Source organism: Chrysemys picta, chromosome 1 (genome assembly GCF_011386835.1).
Source record: "Chrysemys picta bellii isolate R12L10 chromosome 1, ASM1138683v2, whole genome shotgun sequence".
NCBI lineage: Eukaryota > Metazoa > Chordata > Testudines > Emydidae > Chrysemys > Chrysemys picta.
In genome coordinates, this window is record NC_088791.1 from 122,089,867 (window position 1) to 122,108,867 (window position 19,001).

Consider the following 19,001-nt stretch of genomic DNA (forward strand, 5'->3'; position numbering starts at 1 on the left):
CAACGCCCCCAGAGTTTTAATACTTTTGGTTGAATGATACAACATTTACGCTAAATTTATCCCTACCATGTTTATAGGCATTTGCTCATGCGTGAAAATAATTTCCTCCTTGGAGAAGGCTGTCATGGCACTGGCTTGCTTTGCTTGCACTGGATGCCCTCATTTCCTCCTGTGTTTTATTGTGAAAGCCAGCTGTATCTGTTTACAGGCAATGCAGATGCCAAAAAAGTTCTAATTTTAAACTTCATTTTTTTTAGGTCTGTCAGGGAAGCCTGTAATTATAAACTGGATATTTAACCTAAAGATAAGTACAGTATGTTTTCAGGCTCTTTCATTTATAACATCACAGAAGGCCTCTTGGATAAACACATCTCAAGGTTTCCTTCCACAGCCTTTAAAAAAAACCCATATTTATATTGCTTTTAAAAGAATAACCAACTCAAGAGATGGAATAGTTCCCTTGAGTAAATATATAGTAGACAGATTTATTTCTTTCAATTACAGAAGGTGCCTGGTGGTATCGACTGTAGTGAAGACTGCAAAGCTTCCCCTCTACTCAACATGTGTAAAGGTGGATCAAGTCCTGTGGGCTTCATCCTGCAGGGTGCTAAGCACTCTGGCCCAATGCAGCAAAACACATAAGAATACGTATAAAGCTATGCACATGAGGAGTCTCGCTGATGTCAGTGGGATTGATCATGTACTTAAATTTAAGCCAGTGTTTAAGTGTTTCTGTGGATCGGGCTAGAGTGCTCAGCCGCTTGCAGGACTGAGCCCTATAAAAGGATTTTTGTAGCTAGCACAATTCTGATTCCATTGAGGCCCTTCTCTTTCAAGTAAAACGTCTCTCATTGGAAGCACCTCTGTTTCATCAGTGATTTGCCCACAAGGTGAGAGGGAGCTTCACCATTATCGTGTGATGATCAGAATTATCTTAAAAACCATCAGACGACCACTGTACGTGGATTCCTCAAAAAGAATGTGTCATGGTCTCAAGTATCTTCATTCAGCTAATGGTGCTGTTGTTGCTCTCAAAGAGAACTGCTAGCTATGCATAGATGGGGTCCCACGGAGTCCTCTTGCTGGGATCCCCCTGGGTGAAGCAAAGTAGGACTGCAAGAATCAGCTCTGCTATTAGACAGCACTGGAAATCAGACTGTGCGTGCTATCATTTTAATGTATTTTATCAGTGTTGGTAACTTGATTGGAACCGGCTGAGTTAAGCTTATAGGTCCTCAAATAGGTTTCCCCCTTGCTACTGGTTTCTCCATAAGAGAGGAGAACATGGGCTGTGTCATGGAGAATGATTCCATACTCAAAAAGGAGGTCAGATAAACATTATTGTCATTAGAGGTGGCGGAGAGATTTCTGTTCTACAAAAATGTCAAGTTTTTAAATCTGAAAACTGGAAACTTTAAATTTGTTGGTCTTAGCCACCAAAACCTAAGAAATTCTCTTTTCTCTATGAAAAGCCAAATATGTTAATCAAAACCAAAAAATTTTAATGACAAATTTCATTTTGACAAACTCAGATTTTTTAACAAAAAAAACCCCTTTTCATTGTAAAAATTCCCACCAGCTCTAATAATCATGCTTTTTGACATTTCCTAAAACTTGCTTTATTAGACTATATAAGGGGAGGGCGGGGGAAGCCAGTAGCACGGGGTAGCTGCAATAGCCTGCTGCAATAGCTGTCAGAAATTGTCTGGATGTCAACATATGGCCAAACAAGAGGTGCACCAGGGAGCAGTCATTCATTCCGAGAATAAAGCTCTCCAACACCCAGCAGCAACACAGAGGGTTCCTGCAACATCAATCAGGAAGTGGAAGGGTGGGAAATACAAGATATCATCTTGAAACAGAAGAGAGGGGTAGAGAAGCACAGATGAAATTACAGGCTCCTTGGTCTATTAATACCTCTGCTCAAAGAGACAGATGAAAACTCATGTTTTATCTGTACTTTATTGGCTCACTTAAGGCTCAACAATGTCAGGCTGACACAGATATTTCATTGCCCGGCCTCCCTCAGAAAAGAAAAGATGCTGATATCCTGCATAAAGGGCAGCTTGTAACTGTACCATTCCAGAAGCAGAACCAGGAACAAACTGTGACTCAGAGCCACAAATTATCATAGTACTTCAGTTCTTTCAAGGATATTTCTAATTGTTTCTTGATAATTCCAGTAGTTTGCCTCAGTAACATTGCTAAACAGCTATTCCGTGTCTTTTATTAGCGTCTTATTGAAAGAGGTAGGACCACAAACTCATTCCCTTGCTCCTCTTGCTCTAGAGGGAGGAAAGATGGGGGAGTAACCTGCTACTACCCTTGGTTAAAAACAAATTATTTTCAGTCTATGCCAGCTCAGGTTGAGTGTAGAGAGTGGGACTCAAGACTACACCCATTCCCTGTACACCCACCTGCAGTGCCTTCTCTCACCCTCCGCTGTGACCAGTGACCTAGGTAGTCTGCACAGGTGTGTAAGATGAGACATCAAGAGAGGGAAAAATTACTATTGTGATCACAATTTTAGGTTTTAGTTCTCATCTAACAAGTAAGGAATTTCTAGTACCTAGGAGAGATTCTATCACTCTCTACATACATTTTATTTATGTCCGTCACCATAGGATTTAAGCAACCAAGTTTTTTTCAGCTTCAACACTTCCTGTGGTTGACCTACAGGGTGTTCTGCTCCTCACCCTTAGGAGTTGTAGATACACATGTGTGGAGTGTGTGGGGTGGAGGGGCAGCATTCCAAATAATGAGGAGGTTCGTCCTATTTAGTTAAACAGCATGACATTGTTCACTGAGAATGCCTTGTCTTTAGCTCTGACAAGTGGTCATCTGAGAACCAACAGCTGCACTGTACCTGCAGATCACAGTATTCTAAGGGTGGTATAAAATGAGAATTGATAGTAAATCAGTGGGTATTTTGATATGGCCTTTTGGAACTTATCTGAATTAGAAACTGGAGGCTAGGTTTCTTTGGCTACTTTTATGTATTTAGCTATGGGATAAAAATCCTCAACAAAATTCAATCACAATATTTTTTCTCTGTGATGGGTGCTCTTCTGTTCAGTTCTAACCACGACAGGATTTGTCATCTCACGACACGTAGTGTGAACTTTCTGCATTTCATTTGTTTTGACAGTTACTTGTAGTTTTATGTTGCAGGTTTTCTTACTGCTGCAGATGTGTCCAATTGTTCAAGGCTAGCTATAAATGATACTATATTTGGCGTGGCAGAAATGGGATGCAGTCTAGTTAAGGTACAAGAGAGCATCTGTTGCTTTGCTATACAGATCTGTTTTTATTTTTTGCTATGAATATATAACAGTACGTCCTGGAAAGGGAGAAAGATGCAGCATCACTGCAAGTGCATTTGATGGGAAGGTCTATGTTGTTGATAAATAACATGAATTCATCAATTATCTCTGGGAAGTTAATCCACGTAAGGAAAGTATTATTGTATTTCCTACATACTAACAGTTTATATTTGGAAGTCATATTACATCCAAGAAAGTGTTCACACAGGACAGGGTCAGGAGTTGCCATAGCTGTACCTTGCAACTGCAGATTCTCTCTTGCCATTTCCCATTGAATGTGAAGTGGTTACAGGTACAAATAAGATGAGCTAAACTGGTGACCACGTTTCATAGAATCATAGGACTGGAAGGGACCTCAAGTGGTCATCTTGTCCAGTCCCCTGCACTCATGGCAGGACTAAGTATTCTCTAGGCCATCCCTGACAGATGTTTGTCCAACCTGCTCTTAAAAATCTCCAATGATGGAGATTCCACAACCTCCCTAGGCAATTTATTCCAGTGTTTAACCACCCTGACGGTTAGGAAGTTTTTCCTAATGTCCAACCTAAACCTCTCTTGCTGCAATTTAAGCCCATTGCTTCTTGTCCTATTCTCAGAGGTTAAGAACAATTTTTCTCCCTCCTCCTTGTAACAACTTTTTATGTACTTGAAAACTGTTATCGTGTCCCCTTCTCAGTCTTCTCTTTTCCAGACTAAACAAATCCAGTTTTTTCAATCTTCCCTCATAGGTCATGTTTTCTAAACCATTAATCATTTTTGTTGCTCTTCTCTGGACTTTCTCCAATTTGTCCACATCCTTCCTGAAATGTGGCACCCAGAACTGGACACAATACTCCAGTTGAGGCCTAATCAGTTCGGAGTAGAGTGGAAGAATTACTTCTTGTATCTTGCTTACAACACTCCTGCTAATGATGTTTGCTTTTTTTGCAATAGTGTTACACTGTTGACTCCTATTTAGCTTGTAGTCCACTATGACCCCCAGATCCCTTTCCGCAGTACTCCTTCCTCGATAGTCAGTTCCCATTTTGATTGTTCCTAAGTGGAATACTTTGCAATTGTCCTTAGTGAATTTCATCCTATTTATTTCAGATCATTTCTCCAGTTTGTCCTGATCATTTTGAATTATAATCCTGTCCTCCAAAGCACTTGCAACCACTCCCAGCTTGGTATCATCCACAAACTTTATAACTGTACTCTCTATGCCATTATTTAAGTCATCGATGAAGATATTGAACAGAACTGGACCCAGAATTGATCCCTGCAGGACCCCACTCGTTATGCCCTTCCAGCTTGACCGTGAACCACTGATGATTACTCTCTGGGAACGGTTTTCCAACCAGTTTTGCACCCACCTTATAGTAGCTCCATCTAGGTTGCATTTCCCTAGTTTGTTTATGAGAAGGTCATGTGAGACAGTATCAAAAGCTTTACTAAAGTCAAGATATACCAAGTCTACTGCTTTCCCCCTATCCACAAGGCTTGTTACCCTGTCAAAGAAAGCTATCAGGTTGCTTTGACACGATTTGTTCTTGACAAATCCATGCTGACTGTTACTTATCACTTTGTATTCGGCTATTTTATAGCCCTTTTGTTAAAAACAAGTTAATGCGCAAAGGCTATCTTCATGAAAGACTTTGGTATAAAGAGAAGTAGCATTAAAAATAACTAATGCCCCAATCCTGCCTCATGCTGGCAGACCCTTGTATTTGCATGGAGTTCCGACACCTTCAGCAGGGCACCTCAATGGCTTAGCCAGCAGGAGTCCACCTGCATGAAGCAGCTTGTAGGACTGATGTTTAAAAGGGTGCGCTCAAAGTTGTAATGGTTATTTAGATCTTCAGTTCTCTCTCTCTCCCCTGAGGAAATCGCTGGTTTTCCTAATGTATAAGGGAAGTTTCTGGACAAGGGGATACAGATGTAAAGCAAGTGTATATATATATATATATATACACACACACACACACACATTTTATATATATGTGATTGATAGATAAGACGGATAAAAATGAAATGGAAAGGAAAGACAGATATAATATTGAATAAATACTGAATGTTTGGTTTGAACTTTCGCTTTATCTTTATGTATCCATGGCTGTTTGTTTGTTTAACTGATATATGTAGCTACATGCAATGGTAGGTGCATTTTCTATATACAGTCTTTATATATATTAGCACAAGTCATGTCAATGTCATGTTAATCCAATGAAGAAATGTAAAAGGTAAGAATCTTACAAGAACAGTTCATAACTTAAGGATTTTTCAACTTTAAATGAGAAATCACAAATCTAAGAGTTTGAACCTTAAAATCTATCAACTACACCCAGAAAAGTTTTGAACACCAGAATTTTTTTTTAAGCTTAATACTTTCCCAGGGATGGGCAAGCCAGCTCAGATATGATGGGAACCAGTCCAAACTCAAAATCAGACCTGAATCCAAACTGATTAGCAAGTTTTAAAGAAAGAAATAAAATGATTCTTTCCCCATTTAATTCCCACATGCCTCTGTACTTCCTTGTTCTGGTCAGTAAGAGTAATAAGATACCAACATAAAGACTGGTCATGTATTTCCTGGTTTCTAGCAAGTAAAAAATACTACTAGAAATCTTGCATGAAGGTCAGACTGGCAGATTTCCTGCCCGATCCCTAGACAAGGGGTGGAACTCCCTCCCTAAAAACTTCTCCCCAGCTAAGAATATAAGAGCTATTATTTCAATACATAAATTAAGTTGTACAGAACATGCACAACCTTAAAAAGCTTTAGGCTGTTATTAGGAATGTACATTTTCTGCTTTTACCATATCTTCTACAGAGGCAACACTTACTGACTGGAGGTTATCCATTCTGATGAGCCAACGATTTCTCTCTATATGAATCAAGGTCTACAGGAGTTTATTGCCTTTGAAATGTCTACGTTTAATTTGAAAGTGCAACCTATATAAGTGATCTGATCTTACTGTGACATCACCCATTCACTGTGATATCAGAGCATAGCAACAAATTTGTCCACAAAAGATACTGCTACACTACATTACACACTGTATTAATATGGCAGCTTGAAACTTTTCTCCACAGGAGACAGAAGAATATTGTCTAAATATATTTGATCATTTCACGTTGAATATATAGATAAATACATTTTCCTCTGTAGTTGTTATTTTGATGTTTGTAATCCTTTTGTACATATTGGTTTGTAAATTAAAATGATTTCTGCCAAAGTTTTTTTTCTTTTTCAACAAAGAAAAAAGAAACAATGTAGGTTTTGATACATGTACATTAAAATGAAAAATATACTTCATGGTTCTTTTAATCAACCTATCTATAGATAGACTTCTCTCATATTTCCAATGTAAAAAATAAATAAATAAACAAACAAAACAAAAAACATTTCCACAATCCGAAGCACAAGGTTAGACTGTTATAACCACAAACCAAAAGGTAGCAAAAAACATACAGAGGATTTAGCCTTTGACAGAGTCCAGGCAAACCCCATTTTTACTTATTAAGGACCCAACCCTGGTCATCCAAAGATCACTCGTACCTGCTATAACCTTTCACTACCCTCTACTCACTGGAGAATACTCAGAACATCCACTGAATTAAAACACTAGGACCGCACAAGCACTCCTTAGTCACCACAAATCATATGCGCCACAATAATCTCCTTTGATTTAATTTACATGCACTCTGGGTTAGCCTTTGTCCACAACCTTTAACCCGGTGGGGTATCTCTTGTCCAGCTTTCTTTCCTTAAATTGTGTCAACTATCTGCTAAAATGGACCCAAGTGTGTGACATATTGATGCTCTTCAACGGGCCTGATCCAAACCCCAAAATCAAAGAAAACACTCTTACTGACTTCAGTGGCCTTGGGATCACATCCAAAATGACAATCATGTGCTTTTTCCTCCCTTTAATCCTCTGGGATCATAAGGGGAAAGGAATTTGCATGGCACAGAATGGGGTTTCTTGCCACTCTTTTCTTCTGGCATGTCTAAAAGAAGAGCACTGGAAGGAAAAAAGCTGGGAATACCATTCCTTCAAGTACACAGGAAGGTTCCCATTGAATGGTATAGTCTCTCTTGCCCTGAGTGTCTGAGTGTAAGAGATCTTAGGAATGTTACTTAGCTTTCCTCTCTCATGAAATGGCTTCTAAATATTTTCTTAACATGCTGTGGTTAACAGAATAGCTCAATAGCAGTATGACTGTCGCAGAGAAGCGATATGCATACGAAACATGGATCTACCACTTCAAGATGCAGTAGTAACAGGAACATGCCCTGTGATCATCTTCCATTCTTCTATACTTCATCTAACTTAACCTCAAAGAAGCTGAAAAGGAAGGACAAGCCGGGTAGATCTACACAATAGATCAAGAGAATTCCAGTTACTGCGGAGTAACCTTCCTTTCTTCATTATAAAATTGCCCGTGCAGATCCCCAGTTTTAACAGACTGGCAAGCTGTAGACAACACCCAGAGTAAATGGTGAGTGCTTCATTACACAGAAAGTGAAGGAGTGCCCTTCTGATTTAAACATCTGATGGCTCCTGAATCAAAAAAGTAGTGTGGTCAGGCTGCAAGAGACAATTCTTATAGGATGAAATGTTTTCTGACAATAAAAACAGCTGGTGCTGTCCTTATCTGAAAGGATGCACACACAAGATTGCTACCCATCTCACAATGTCTTTAATATTCTTTCCTTTCACTGGACACTATTCACAGAAAAGCAATGGAAATAAGGTCTTTGTCCAGTTACTTTGCAATGGTCTCTGCATCTGCCTTTGAGTAAGAAATCTAGCTTTCTAAAAAGATGCTATTCTCTTTGGATAGCCGCCTCTGATTGCTTTTGACTGTTGCTAGGAACTTTGGAAGTGCATGTGCATTCCACAATGACACACTGGAAAGCATTTCAGAGTATAGTGAAGGACTGAGGAGCAAGCTATCTGAAATAGTTAAGTATTTTATCAGTAGCATTCAAGTACAGTATCAGAAGTCTAATTTCCGAGCTATGCAGTAAGCACAGGGACCTCAAGCTTGATGGGCATCCAGTGTATGATTTCTAATGGAGTCTGAGTGCAAACTGGAGACAGAACAGCTGACACCCTTACTATAAGACTATTCTTGGAAACAAAGCAATACACAAATCTCAGAGAGATGGATTTTGCAGGCTTGATATTTATAGTGAGAATAGTTAGTGGGAGAGGAGGGAGTTGTTGGTTTGTACCCAGCATGTATAATAGCTTTATCACAGAGCACGTTTTTAAAAGCACAGATGTATTAAGCGTCTGAGAATTCTCTAGCAGCCTTTTTGTCATTTTAAATTGGACTGTATTGGTTTGCCAGATGTACATTGGTGCTAAAATGAATGTATAATAAATGTTTAAAAATTAGCTTCTATATCTCTGCTCTATCCTAAAAAAAACCCAGTACAAATAAGAATACATTCGTTTTGGAACGGAAGCCCTAAATTATACTTCATTCAGCAATTGGGAAAAACAGTTCAGTTCAGTGGGACTGAAATAATACTTTTCATTTATATGTGTCTTCTGATCAAACCAAAAAATGAAGTCCTCAGTAATGTAACACATTTATCTAGACTAGGATACACAGTGTATTTTTAAAACATGCTCATTAATATGTTTTAACTACCATGTTTTTACAATACTAATTTTATGCTTATCTAGACACAACTTACAAGTTAGATATTATCACTATTTTACTGACAGGGAAACAGAGATGCACTATTTTGTCTATTGTCACATAGGAAGTGTATGGGAAAGGTGGGAACAGAAGCCAGATCTCTAGTTTCTGACTAAGTCCTTTAGCACAGCATTGAGCATTAGTGACAAGTTCATTATGTCATGGAGGGACTATCCTTGATTGTGTGGAGCCAGATTTTCCCAAGATAACAGTACCCACATCTTCCACTGTGACATTTACAGCTAGATTTTTAAACAAGCTCTATTGGGCGCTGAGCTCTCTCAAAAATCTGGCTATTAATTTTGGCTGGATATACATTATAAATGGATACACGACACAAATACAAATCTAAACGTGTTAATATTTTGAATATGTTATATATACACATAGCTCTGTAACAGTATGGAAGTTTCTAGGGCCCTGCACAGAAATGGAAGACTCTTTTGCAAAGTCGTTTTGTCAGGTGTTAGAACGATCCATAGATATGCAGAGCTCTCTGATGTCCTATGAGCTGGTCCTATTTACTCCAGCCCAGGTGTAAAAGAAAACTTGAGTGCCTCTAGGAGGTGGAAGGGATTAGAGCAAAGACAAAGAGGTCCTGGAGGAGAAAAAGCCTACATGGAATAGCCAAGCTCAAGAGACAGTTTACTTTGAGGTTTATGTTACATTGTTATTTGAGGAAATAAAAATGAACCCCAGGATGGAAGTAATTTTGGACCACATCCAATGTGTGTCTCCTCTGTGATTTGAGCAGAATGATAACTCTATCTGCTTATAAGCACCTTTTATCTAAAAAGGTCCTAAAATGCTTTACACACTTCATAAACAGGACTCACTGCACCCACCACTATAATACAGCCATAACTGGGGCAAAATGCAGCAGTTGTTTAACAGCACTAAAAGTTTAGGAATACAACTGAGGAAGAATACAGTAGCTAATTAAAACTGTAGAATAAATGTAGGTAGGTGGAGTGTAATGGCTCTCATCACAACTGGCTCAGGACACTGGGATTAATATCCAAAGTCTTGTACAAACAGCAACATATTTAAAGACCACAAGGGATCAGGACTTCAGTTTTCCATCTCATCCAAAATACACTTCCTCCAACAGTTCAATGCTCCATACTATCCCACTGCAGCTTGGAATGAATACTGACTCAGGGACAAATTCATTCCTCCACCAACACTGAACTCAGAGTGGGGACTGAGAAGATGAGGGCTTGTGATGCAGACAGTCATGGTTATAGAGGACATCTGTCCAAACCACAGCCCTTCACAACTGGCTCTAACTGATATCTCCATAGAAAGGCCAAAGACTGAATAGGGGTCAGAGACAAAATTATCCTCTCATCCTCCTGCTCAGGATTAAGGTTCATTGGCAGTATAGCTAAACTTTGCAACTCCTCTGCCTATTTTGTTACCATTGTGAGGACAAAGAAAGGAATTGATTCTCAAGGCACCTTTACAGTGCAGTCAATTCACTTAAAATATTCAGATCTGTTGGCAAATGTTGCTACATAACATAATACAAACAAGCTTGAAAAATCTTCCAGCTCTCATTTGTTTTCAGAGGCTGGAGTGTCATTATCATTAGGAACAAAGAGCACTTCATGAGAATTTAGCAACACTGTTTGCGTAGGTTTATATTGTAACAAACAATTTTTTCATTATTATTGTGTCAAATCTACCAGAACGTAATTTGGTGAATCAGAATTCCACAGGGGTGGAATGTGTTTTATTGTTTACAGTAATAAAAGCTATTTTTCCCTAGCTATGTGAAGCCAAGTGCCACTTGTATTTTAAAAATTTACACACTATTCTATTTTAAAAAAGAAAATTAAAATTGTATCAGCCCTTATTTTACAAAAAAATTCAGTCTCCCCTTTTGGATTATTTGATGGTTCAGCAATCAAAGAAATTTATGAACATATTGCAGTTGAATGCTTTCCAAAAACATGTATGACTGAGAATGCTACGATAACTTTTCAGAATGCATTCAAATAAATAGCATTATGATGTTAGCCACACAGTAAGCTATACTCAGTGGTGTGCAGAAGAAAACATGTCCATACAAAGCCACTGAGATATAACAACTGAGCAGTGGTTTAACCCACTTCCAGTTTTCAAAAATCCATAGCACCTCTATTATATTTATATTGATCTCACCTTCTTCTGTAATGCCGTAACTTCAACTGTCAGCATATCAACTCGCTGATTGAGGCACTGGTTCTCCTCTTGCATTTTCCCCAGCATGACTCGATCAGTGTGTAACCTCATTTGTAACTCTGGAAACTGAGACAGAACACGGGGACTTGTTAGACAAAGCAACATACATGATTATTAAAACAGGAATCAAATGCCAAAGTCGATTAGGCAATGAACCACACTGTGATCAGCAAAATTTCTTACACACAGTATGATGGAAGATTTGAAGTTGTCCCAGTTTCTCTTGCTCGCCCCAATAAAAGTACTTTATATTAATATTAATCTAAAGACTCATTAAAAAATAAGTCTGGAAAGTATCTAAGGAGCAAACTAGATATACTTCACTTTGTTTTAATCTACTTTTACATTGCACTGCATTTTACCAGAAATTCATTCTTTCAGCAACTTAATTAACTTCACAGATCTTATAATTGCATGCATAAGCCATGGGATTTTTATTCATATATTTGTTTAGCCTTTACTGCTTTTTTTCCTAATGTATTTTCCCATAAACATGGGATTTGGGCATCTTGGTGAGCTACACAATTATTAATGCAACATACTAGGTATGAATTATTATGGGGGGTTTTCATGTTCTCCCATGCACAAAGAGCAACCATGTACTCCAGTCTCAATTACTTAGATTAAGAAAATCAACAAAATAAATAAGTGTAAAGTCTTCCTGAGACAGTGCAGTGTGTGTGAGACACGCTTTGTAACAACAACCTCCTTGAATGGAAAGACTAGAGAACCTCTCACAGCAGCAAGGCTCTTAGAAATTTAAAGGTGCAGTACACAAAAAAGGATGCAAGTTACAGAAGCTACATTGCACCCCATGCTTCCACTTTCATCTTACAGTATTTTTATCTTGAATGAGAACTATCTCGGTTGTGTTTGGTGTAATAACTATGAGTCCAAAGGTGTTATAGAATATGATCAGTGTTTATTAGGATAAAATTCACCTACCCGAGCAGGAAAGTTCTCTACTATAAAGTGCACTAAATTGGTCTAAGCCAGTTTACAATGGTTTTCACAGAACTCCACCCATAAGATTCGCTGTTAATTTACAGGCAATATATCATTTAAACAAAATCTCACTCAGTGATGCTGGAATCTGAAGGCAGGACACTTGCCTAGCAACTTCTGAGAGTTGGATTTTACAAACGGATCCTTTCACAAATGCCAGATATACTGCAACCATCCACAGAGAGATAGCCAGCTCAAATCCAGTCTCACAGGGCTCAGATATAGCCTGAAAGCAGGAAACCAAAGCTCTGCCAGGGCAGAGTAGATGTGAGTACCAGTCCAGCTGCCCTACCCATGGAGCAGTTTTTGCATCAGCCTTAGATGAGGGGAGTGCCCAGATACTCTTCTGATTGAAGGGTAAACATTGCAAGAGCACAGCAACCTTGAGGAAAGGTGGTTTATGGGGGTGGGGGGAAAGAAATGCTGGTCCAGGAGGAAGCTCTCACCTTTTTAAACATTGTGAAGGTTGACTTACACATCACATTATTAACATTTATTCTTTAGCTCCTGAAAGGCCAGTAAAAAACAACACTCTAGCCAATTGGTCACAATCAGGGGTCCACCCCATATAGTCACCTAAGGGATTTCCTGGACTGTCACTGAGGAGAAGCGATAGGGTGGTAAGGTCTTAATTTAATTGGAGTAAATGAGCCCAGAGCGTTAAAGGTGTTAACACAACCTTGTCATTGTGCCAACACTAAACAGTCAAACATGATTCGGGGTTTTGAATCATGCCAAGACCTCAGCCTGCTTAGTACCATGGCAAACACACTACAAAATTAATGCCAAAGTTTGGGAGTTTATTGATCAGGATACACAAGCAAAAAAAAAAAATCAGAACAAGACAAAATATTTTGGAATTGAAATTGAGTGATTATGCAAAACAAAAAAAAACTTATCCAAGTCCCTTTCTCAGAGAGCAGTTGATAGTTAGAGTCTCTTATTTTGTCAGGCAGAGAAGACAGAGTAGTTCTCTTGTTCAATTCTGAGTTGTGAATGATAGTCACTGTGATGGTTCTTGGGATATACAGCATTGAGAGTCATCTAGTTACCTTTGCCTCCAGTGTGAGGGAGTCTGGCTTGTGCTTAGCTGCGTGTCAGTTCCCCAACCATCCTATTACCACTCAAGCACTCTCCTTCGGGCTATGCCAGCCCTTACTTTGCCTTGCTGTTTAACAATAGGTACACGCCAGTCCCTCTGAAGCATTCCCTTGTGCTATCCTTTCTTGGTAATGACTGGAGGGGTGTTAATAGGCCTCTCATTAACAGGGTGTCACTTTGAATGGTCCCTTGAAATATGTCAACTACATATGCTAAACAATGTGTTCCACCTTGTATTTAGCTGTGACACTTTGAGTAAATTTCCCAAAAGAAGAGCTCTGTGTAAGCTTGTCTCTCTCACCAACAGAAGTTGGTCCAAAAGAAGATATTACCTCACCCACCTTGTCTCTCTAAAATCCTGGGACTGACATGGCTACAACTTCACTATATGCAACTCAGGATCAGCACTTTTGCATGATTCGACTGAGGATCAGCACTTTGCTTACTACCACCGCACTGAGATATATTTATAGTAAAAGCGAGAATACGTTGATCAAAGATTCATGTGATAGTGAGTTAGGATATTAGCAACAAATAGTTACATGTAAAACAAAAATCGCAAGATGACTTCTAGACTCTAGACATAACTAACAGGTTAATCTCCTGTCCAAAATCCTCTGGAGCCTTTTCAACTAAGGCTAGTTGTGATCCCCTTCTCATGAATGTAAACTCATTGTCTATTTACTTCCTAGGTGCAGGATGAGGGGGTATCTTCTTTGCCTCCTACATATGCCACAAATTTCACTGTCTGTACTTAGAGCTAGGATTAACCTCTGGGGTTTGTTTTCCGCACATGCTGCTTCCCTGTTGAGTTCACATCTCTTCTTCAACATCAGACTTCAATGGACAACCATTGTATTATCTTAATTTTTACATCCCGACAGAGAGATGCATTTATTTCCTCCTGTCTGGAGGAAAATCTGTCTTTCACCTCTGCTGGTGACTAATACCTTGATGCAGGTTATAAGAACATATTTTCAGTATATATACATAACTCCTTACACAGTACCTGTACATACATTGCATAATTATATTAATAACCAGTGTGACACCAGCTTTCATTTGCGACCTCACATGACATTCTTTGGTGAACGAGAATGTACATACAAGAATCAGGGGATAACTGTACCCCTCTGTACCCCCTTGTGAATTGGCATTAAAAGGTTCTTAGGCTACAAGTCATTTTCCCAGATTTTGACAAAACAGACAGACTAAAGGGGAAAACAGATAGGATAGTAAAGGTGGGGAAAGTATGGCTTTTTGTTGATGTTCTTGGGCAGCTCATCAGACACAGACAGATGCTTTGGCCTGGCAGGTAAGCCACAAAACCTGCTACTCAGGCTCACTTTTCCAGTCTGGGACATCATTTGGCTGGTCTGGTCAGGACCCTGTGCTTTACTGGTCTCTCTGAGGCTGGGCACAGCTAGCTGGGGCAACTCATCCCATCATGCTGGTGCTATGTGGCTGCTCTCAGGATCAGGAGAAAAGCTGAAAGAGATAGAGAGACAGTGGGGGGGACAAAGACATGAGGGAAAGGAAGACAGAGCAGGGTGTCACATGACGGCCCCATGCTGAAGTCTTGCTGGGACAGCGGTGATGGTCAGGTGTGTTAAGATCTGGGTGTCATCAGATCCAATGGTCCTCAAGGCTCACGAACAAAGGACAGAGTTCCTGGAGCAAGCAGAAGTCAGCCTACTTTCTGATACACCAATTTTGGTACATTGACTTCTGGTCCCACACTCCTCTTGTTTTCTAGGCATGCTATCAACACAGTCCTTGAGTTTTATCAGTAGGCATCTTTGTGGACTAACCTGGTCTTTTTTCCCCCCCTTCTGTACCTTTTCCTTTCAACATTTGTTATAGGCGATTGATACATTTTACAAACTTTTATCCACTTTCCTACAGTTGAGCCCACAACTGGGGTAGACCTGCCAGGCCCCAATTATTAGAAGAGTGGGCACAAATTTCAGCTGCTTGAAAAGTGCCAACATCTAATCCTTGGAAGGTGAGGGGAGCCATATAGGGGTTTGTTTTCCAAATCAAGTCAGTCGTGATGAGTGTGCAGTGAACTGGGTCTTCTCAGTTCAGTTCCTATTAGACAGGTGTCTGCATCACATTGACAACCTCAGCACAGAGGACAAGGAGGGAATAGTCAGGGAGACTGAACTATCCACCAGGATCCCTAAAGGTCAGGTTTGAGGCACTGTAGCAGAGCGCTGACTCACCAGCGTGGTGCCTCCTGCTGGTCATCCAGGAATTAGCTCAATTCCAGCCTCAGAGCACCCCCTGCTAGCCGGTGTCTTGGCTGCCTCAGGCCCCGTGTCCCTCCCAGACCCCAGGGCCCCTTTCCTTGGGGTTCTGCCCCCAGCAATACCCCCACACTCTGGGTCTCCCTTCCCAGGGGAGCCCTCTCCCCCTATGCCCACTTTGGCTCGGTGGCTACTGCCAGTCATCATCTAGCCCCCTTTCTCCAGGGCAAACTGCAGTCTGTAATCACCACTCATCACTGTCAAGGGGGTTGGACCAGCTGCCTCTGCTTATCCCCAGGCTGCACCTCCCAGCCCCAGTACCTCCTTAGGCCTTTAACAAGACTCAGCCTGGGGAGTTGCCAGGCTGGAGCTCCCCAGTGCCTCTTGCCCTTCCCCAGCACTGCTCTGCTTGGGGTACCCTGTGCTCCCAGGCAGCTAGGCCCTTCTCACTCCAGGGCTGGAGTGAGACTTTGACCCAGCTCCTCCCGCACAACCTTCTTATCAGGGCCAGCTGGGCCCTGATTGAGCTGACCACAGCTGTGGTCAGCTACTCAGTCAGCTTCCCTCAGCTGTTCTCACTCCTCTTATCTCAGGAGCAGAGTAACCACCTTGCTACAGACACACTGACATTGTGCTCTTCTCTTCTAACTATGCTTTGAAACTGAGGGGACTTCAATCCAAGGACCTGTTCTTCCAACTTCACCAGCAATATAGTCATATGCATGTAATTTTTTTTTTTTTTTTTTTTTTTAAATCACACACTGTCATGTTTATCTAACAACACTCGTTAAGACAGGCAGACTAATTCCATACATTTTCAATCCATTATGGATATTCCCATATATAAATAATTGAAAAGCTCTCATCTTTACTGGAATTAACAGAAAACATGCAACACAATCCATTTTTAGATACAAATTCTATGCACTAAGGAATATACTTTACCACACTTGTACTAAGCCCATGTTTTAAAATGTGGGTGAGGAGAACTACAGCATCTTCCTGCCAATATGTAGTTTGATGATAAATTGTGATTTTTATTTAATGAAAGTATATAATTATCTGTAATTAAGAAGTGGATGATGTGAATGTGAATTTTAGCCTTCTTTATCCCTTTGGATCCTTTGATTAAAGGCACTATGAAAGTGCAAGGTATTATTATTCAAAGCCATATCCAAAAATGTATTACAATGCTAACAATTAAAGCATGAAGACAAGCAGCTACAGCAGAGCTTTTTCGGAACTAAAATAAACCTCCTCAAAGGTTTTAATTTATTAAAGCTTCTCCCAGTCACAAATCCTGGTCGAATTTAAGATCCAGACTGTCTAAAAGAAGTTATGTAGTGAAGTTTATGGGCAGAAGTGTGTTATTTTATTGGTGGTTGAAAAGTTGTCTATCAGCCTTTGTAATTATATTCTCCCAATTTTATTGTAACTTTGGGGGGGGGAAATTGCCAAATTATAGATTTTTTATATATATAATGCTGTTTACAAACGGTTTATCCACTGAGAGACTCATTTATTTTATCGGACAGAAAATGCAGAGGGGCATTAATGTTAAGATTATTTAACTTGCAATATTATGGTCCCAATCATACCATAACCCATTATATGGCTATGTTAACTTTGGATCTTTTGCCTGATGCAAGTGCATTGTGTGTAGGGAATTTAACTAGGTAATATGGTTAAAATCTATGGTTAAAACTGCCTGGTAAACTGCAACACCTGGGTTTTATTTTCACAATTCACTGACTTGTTACGTGACCCTCTTTATTTATTTGTAAATCAAATGAAATAATACTTCCCAAACTCAAGCAGAGGTGTTGTGAAAGTTAATACAATAATATCTGTATGAAGTGTCTTGGGAACTCTAGATGAAAGTGAAAGTATTTCCAAATCTAAATGGGTTTCAAGCCTGAGGTGATAGGACTTTTGAAGCAGTTTAGCTTTGATGGTTAGGTGTTTCATTGTAAATCCTGTAACCTTCTTTAAAAACAGATATTGGCCCTGTTTTTTTGGTCTAGCCAAGGAGCGTTCAGCACAAGTCCAAAGGAGTAGGGGAAAGGTAGTTTTATGCCCTTTTTGTGCCTTCTTGTTCCTGGCAGCCAGTTACAAATCAGTTCAGTCCCCATTCTGAGAGCAATCTAAAGACTGCTCTAATCTAATGAACAGCCTCCAGATGCCATTATGGATCAGTTATAAAAGAGATGTCCCAGACACCCCACCTTTTCCCTGCTGTGCCCAATCACAGCCAGAAAAAAGCAGGTGGGGGTAAGAGCCCCTACAGCAGCTGTACACCACTAAAGATCTAACTATTCAGAAGGAATTCTCCAATGGTCACTTCATCCGGCTTTAAGGCTGTTTTGTGCCACCAGAGCACTGCAAAGAATCTCTAATGAACTGGTGAATCAGGCCGAGGAAATGTTTAACTGCAAGGAACAGTGGAAAGTAGACAAATGCTCTCTTCCCTTGGCAATACTCTCTCACAGTCTCTATTCCTCCCAATGCTTTCAACACTGTCTTGTCAGTTACTTCCTGAAATGCTCTTGAACATGTTCAGCAGTATTTGAAATAAGCATAAGAAGGGAGAAATATTATAGTCCTATTATAGGTATCTCGGTGTCTGTAGCAGAACTGTATGGGGTTAAGCTATACTAGTATATGGTTAAACCACTGTACTATTATGACTCCTATAATGTCATAGGATTTGGGTTTCGGATAATAAAGCCTCTGCCTCAATCCTGGGTAAGGTAGACTACATGGGGAGACAGAAGCCTGTCAGAGTGGGGCTCCCTGTCCCCAGTGATATCAGCACTGTAAGGAATGGTGACTCAGCTAAAGTAAGAAGCCCTTCCAAATTCCTGTGTATCTAGAATAATTCTGTGCTATGCTAAAATAAGAACCTGTACATGTGGGGTGACCTTCGCCCCAGGGCAGGCAGCTCACACAAGAACCAATGCACCACTTAAATTCCGTAGGGCTTGGAGTAGGCCATCTGCAATGAAGTGAATTTCAGGTTTGGTGAATAAAAAGAAATGCTCTTTTTGTGTTGTGCTACGTTCCTAAGTCTTCAAGACTCAATTTAATTTTGCTAGCAATCTCCTGTATTCCCAGTGCTAATATTTGGGTTTGAAGAAGAGCTTTCTTCTTCACACACCAGTTTCTCCATCTGCTCAATCCTCAAGTGAAGTCATAATCCTATATTTATGACATCAGTTTGTTGCTATGGAAACAATATAACTTCTTTTTCAATGGTATGCAGTGAGCGTAAAGCGCATACAGAAAGGGATGGATAAGGCTTCATGGGACTGAGGAGAGCCTCGCTTAGAGGCAGAAAGAGAAAAATAGTGTACAAAGATGGAATAAAGAAAAAAACTGAAGTGTAAGAACCAGGAGACAG

General features: G+C 40.0%; 1 protein-coding gene across 9 annotated transcripts in view; it reads right to left on the bottom strand.

Annotated features, from left to right (window-relative positions):
* LMNTD1 (lamin tail domain containing 1) overlaps nucleotides 1–19,001 on the bottom strand; it is a 339,143-nt gene that overhangs the window by 216,138 nt on the left and 104,004 nt on the right. For all 9 annotated transcript variants that reach the window (XR_010592973.1, XR_010592970.1, XM_042848562.2 and 6 more), the window contains one exon: nucleotides 11,187–11,312. Coding sequence is in view for 7 of the 9 variants with exons in the window: in XM_042848562.2 (XP_042704496.2) it covers nucleotides 11,187–11,312 (126 nt within the window). In the remaining 2 variants the exon portion in view is untranslated. The remainder of the gene's footprint in view (nucleotides 1–11,186; nucleotides 11,313–19,001) is intronic.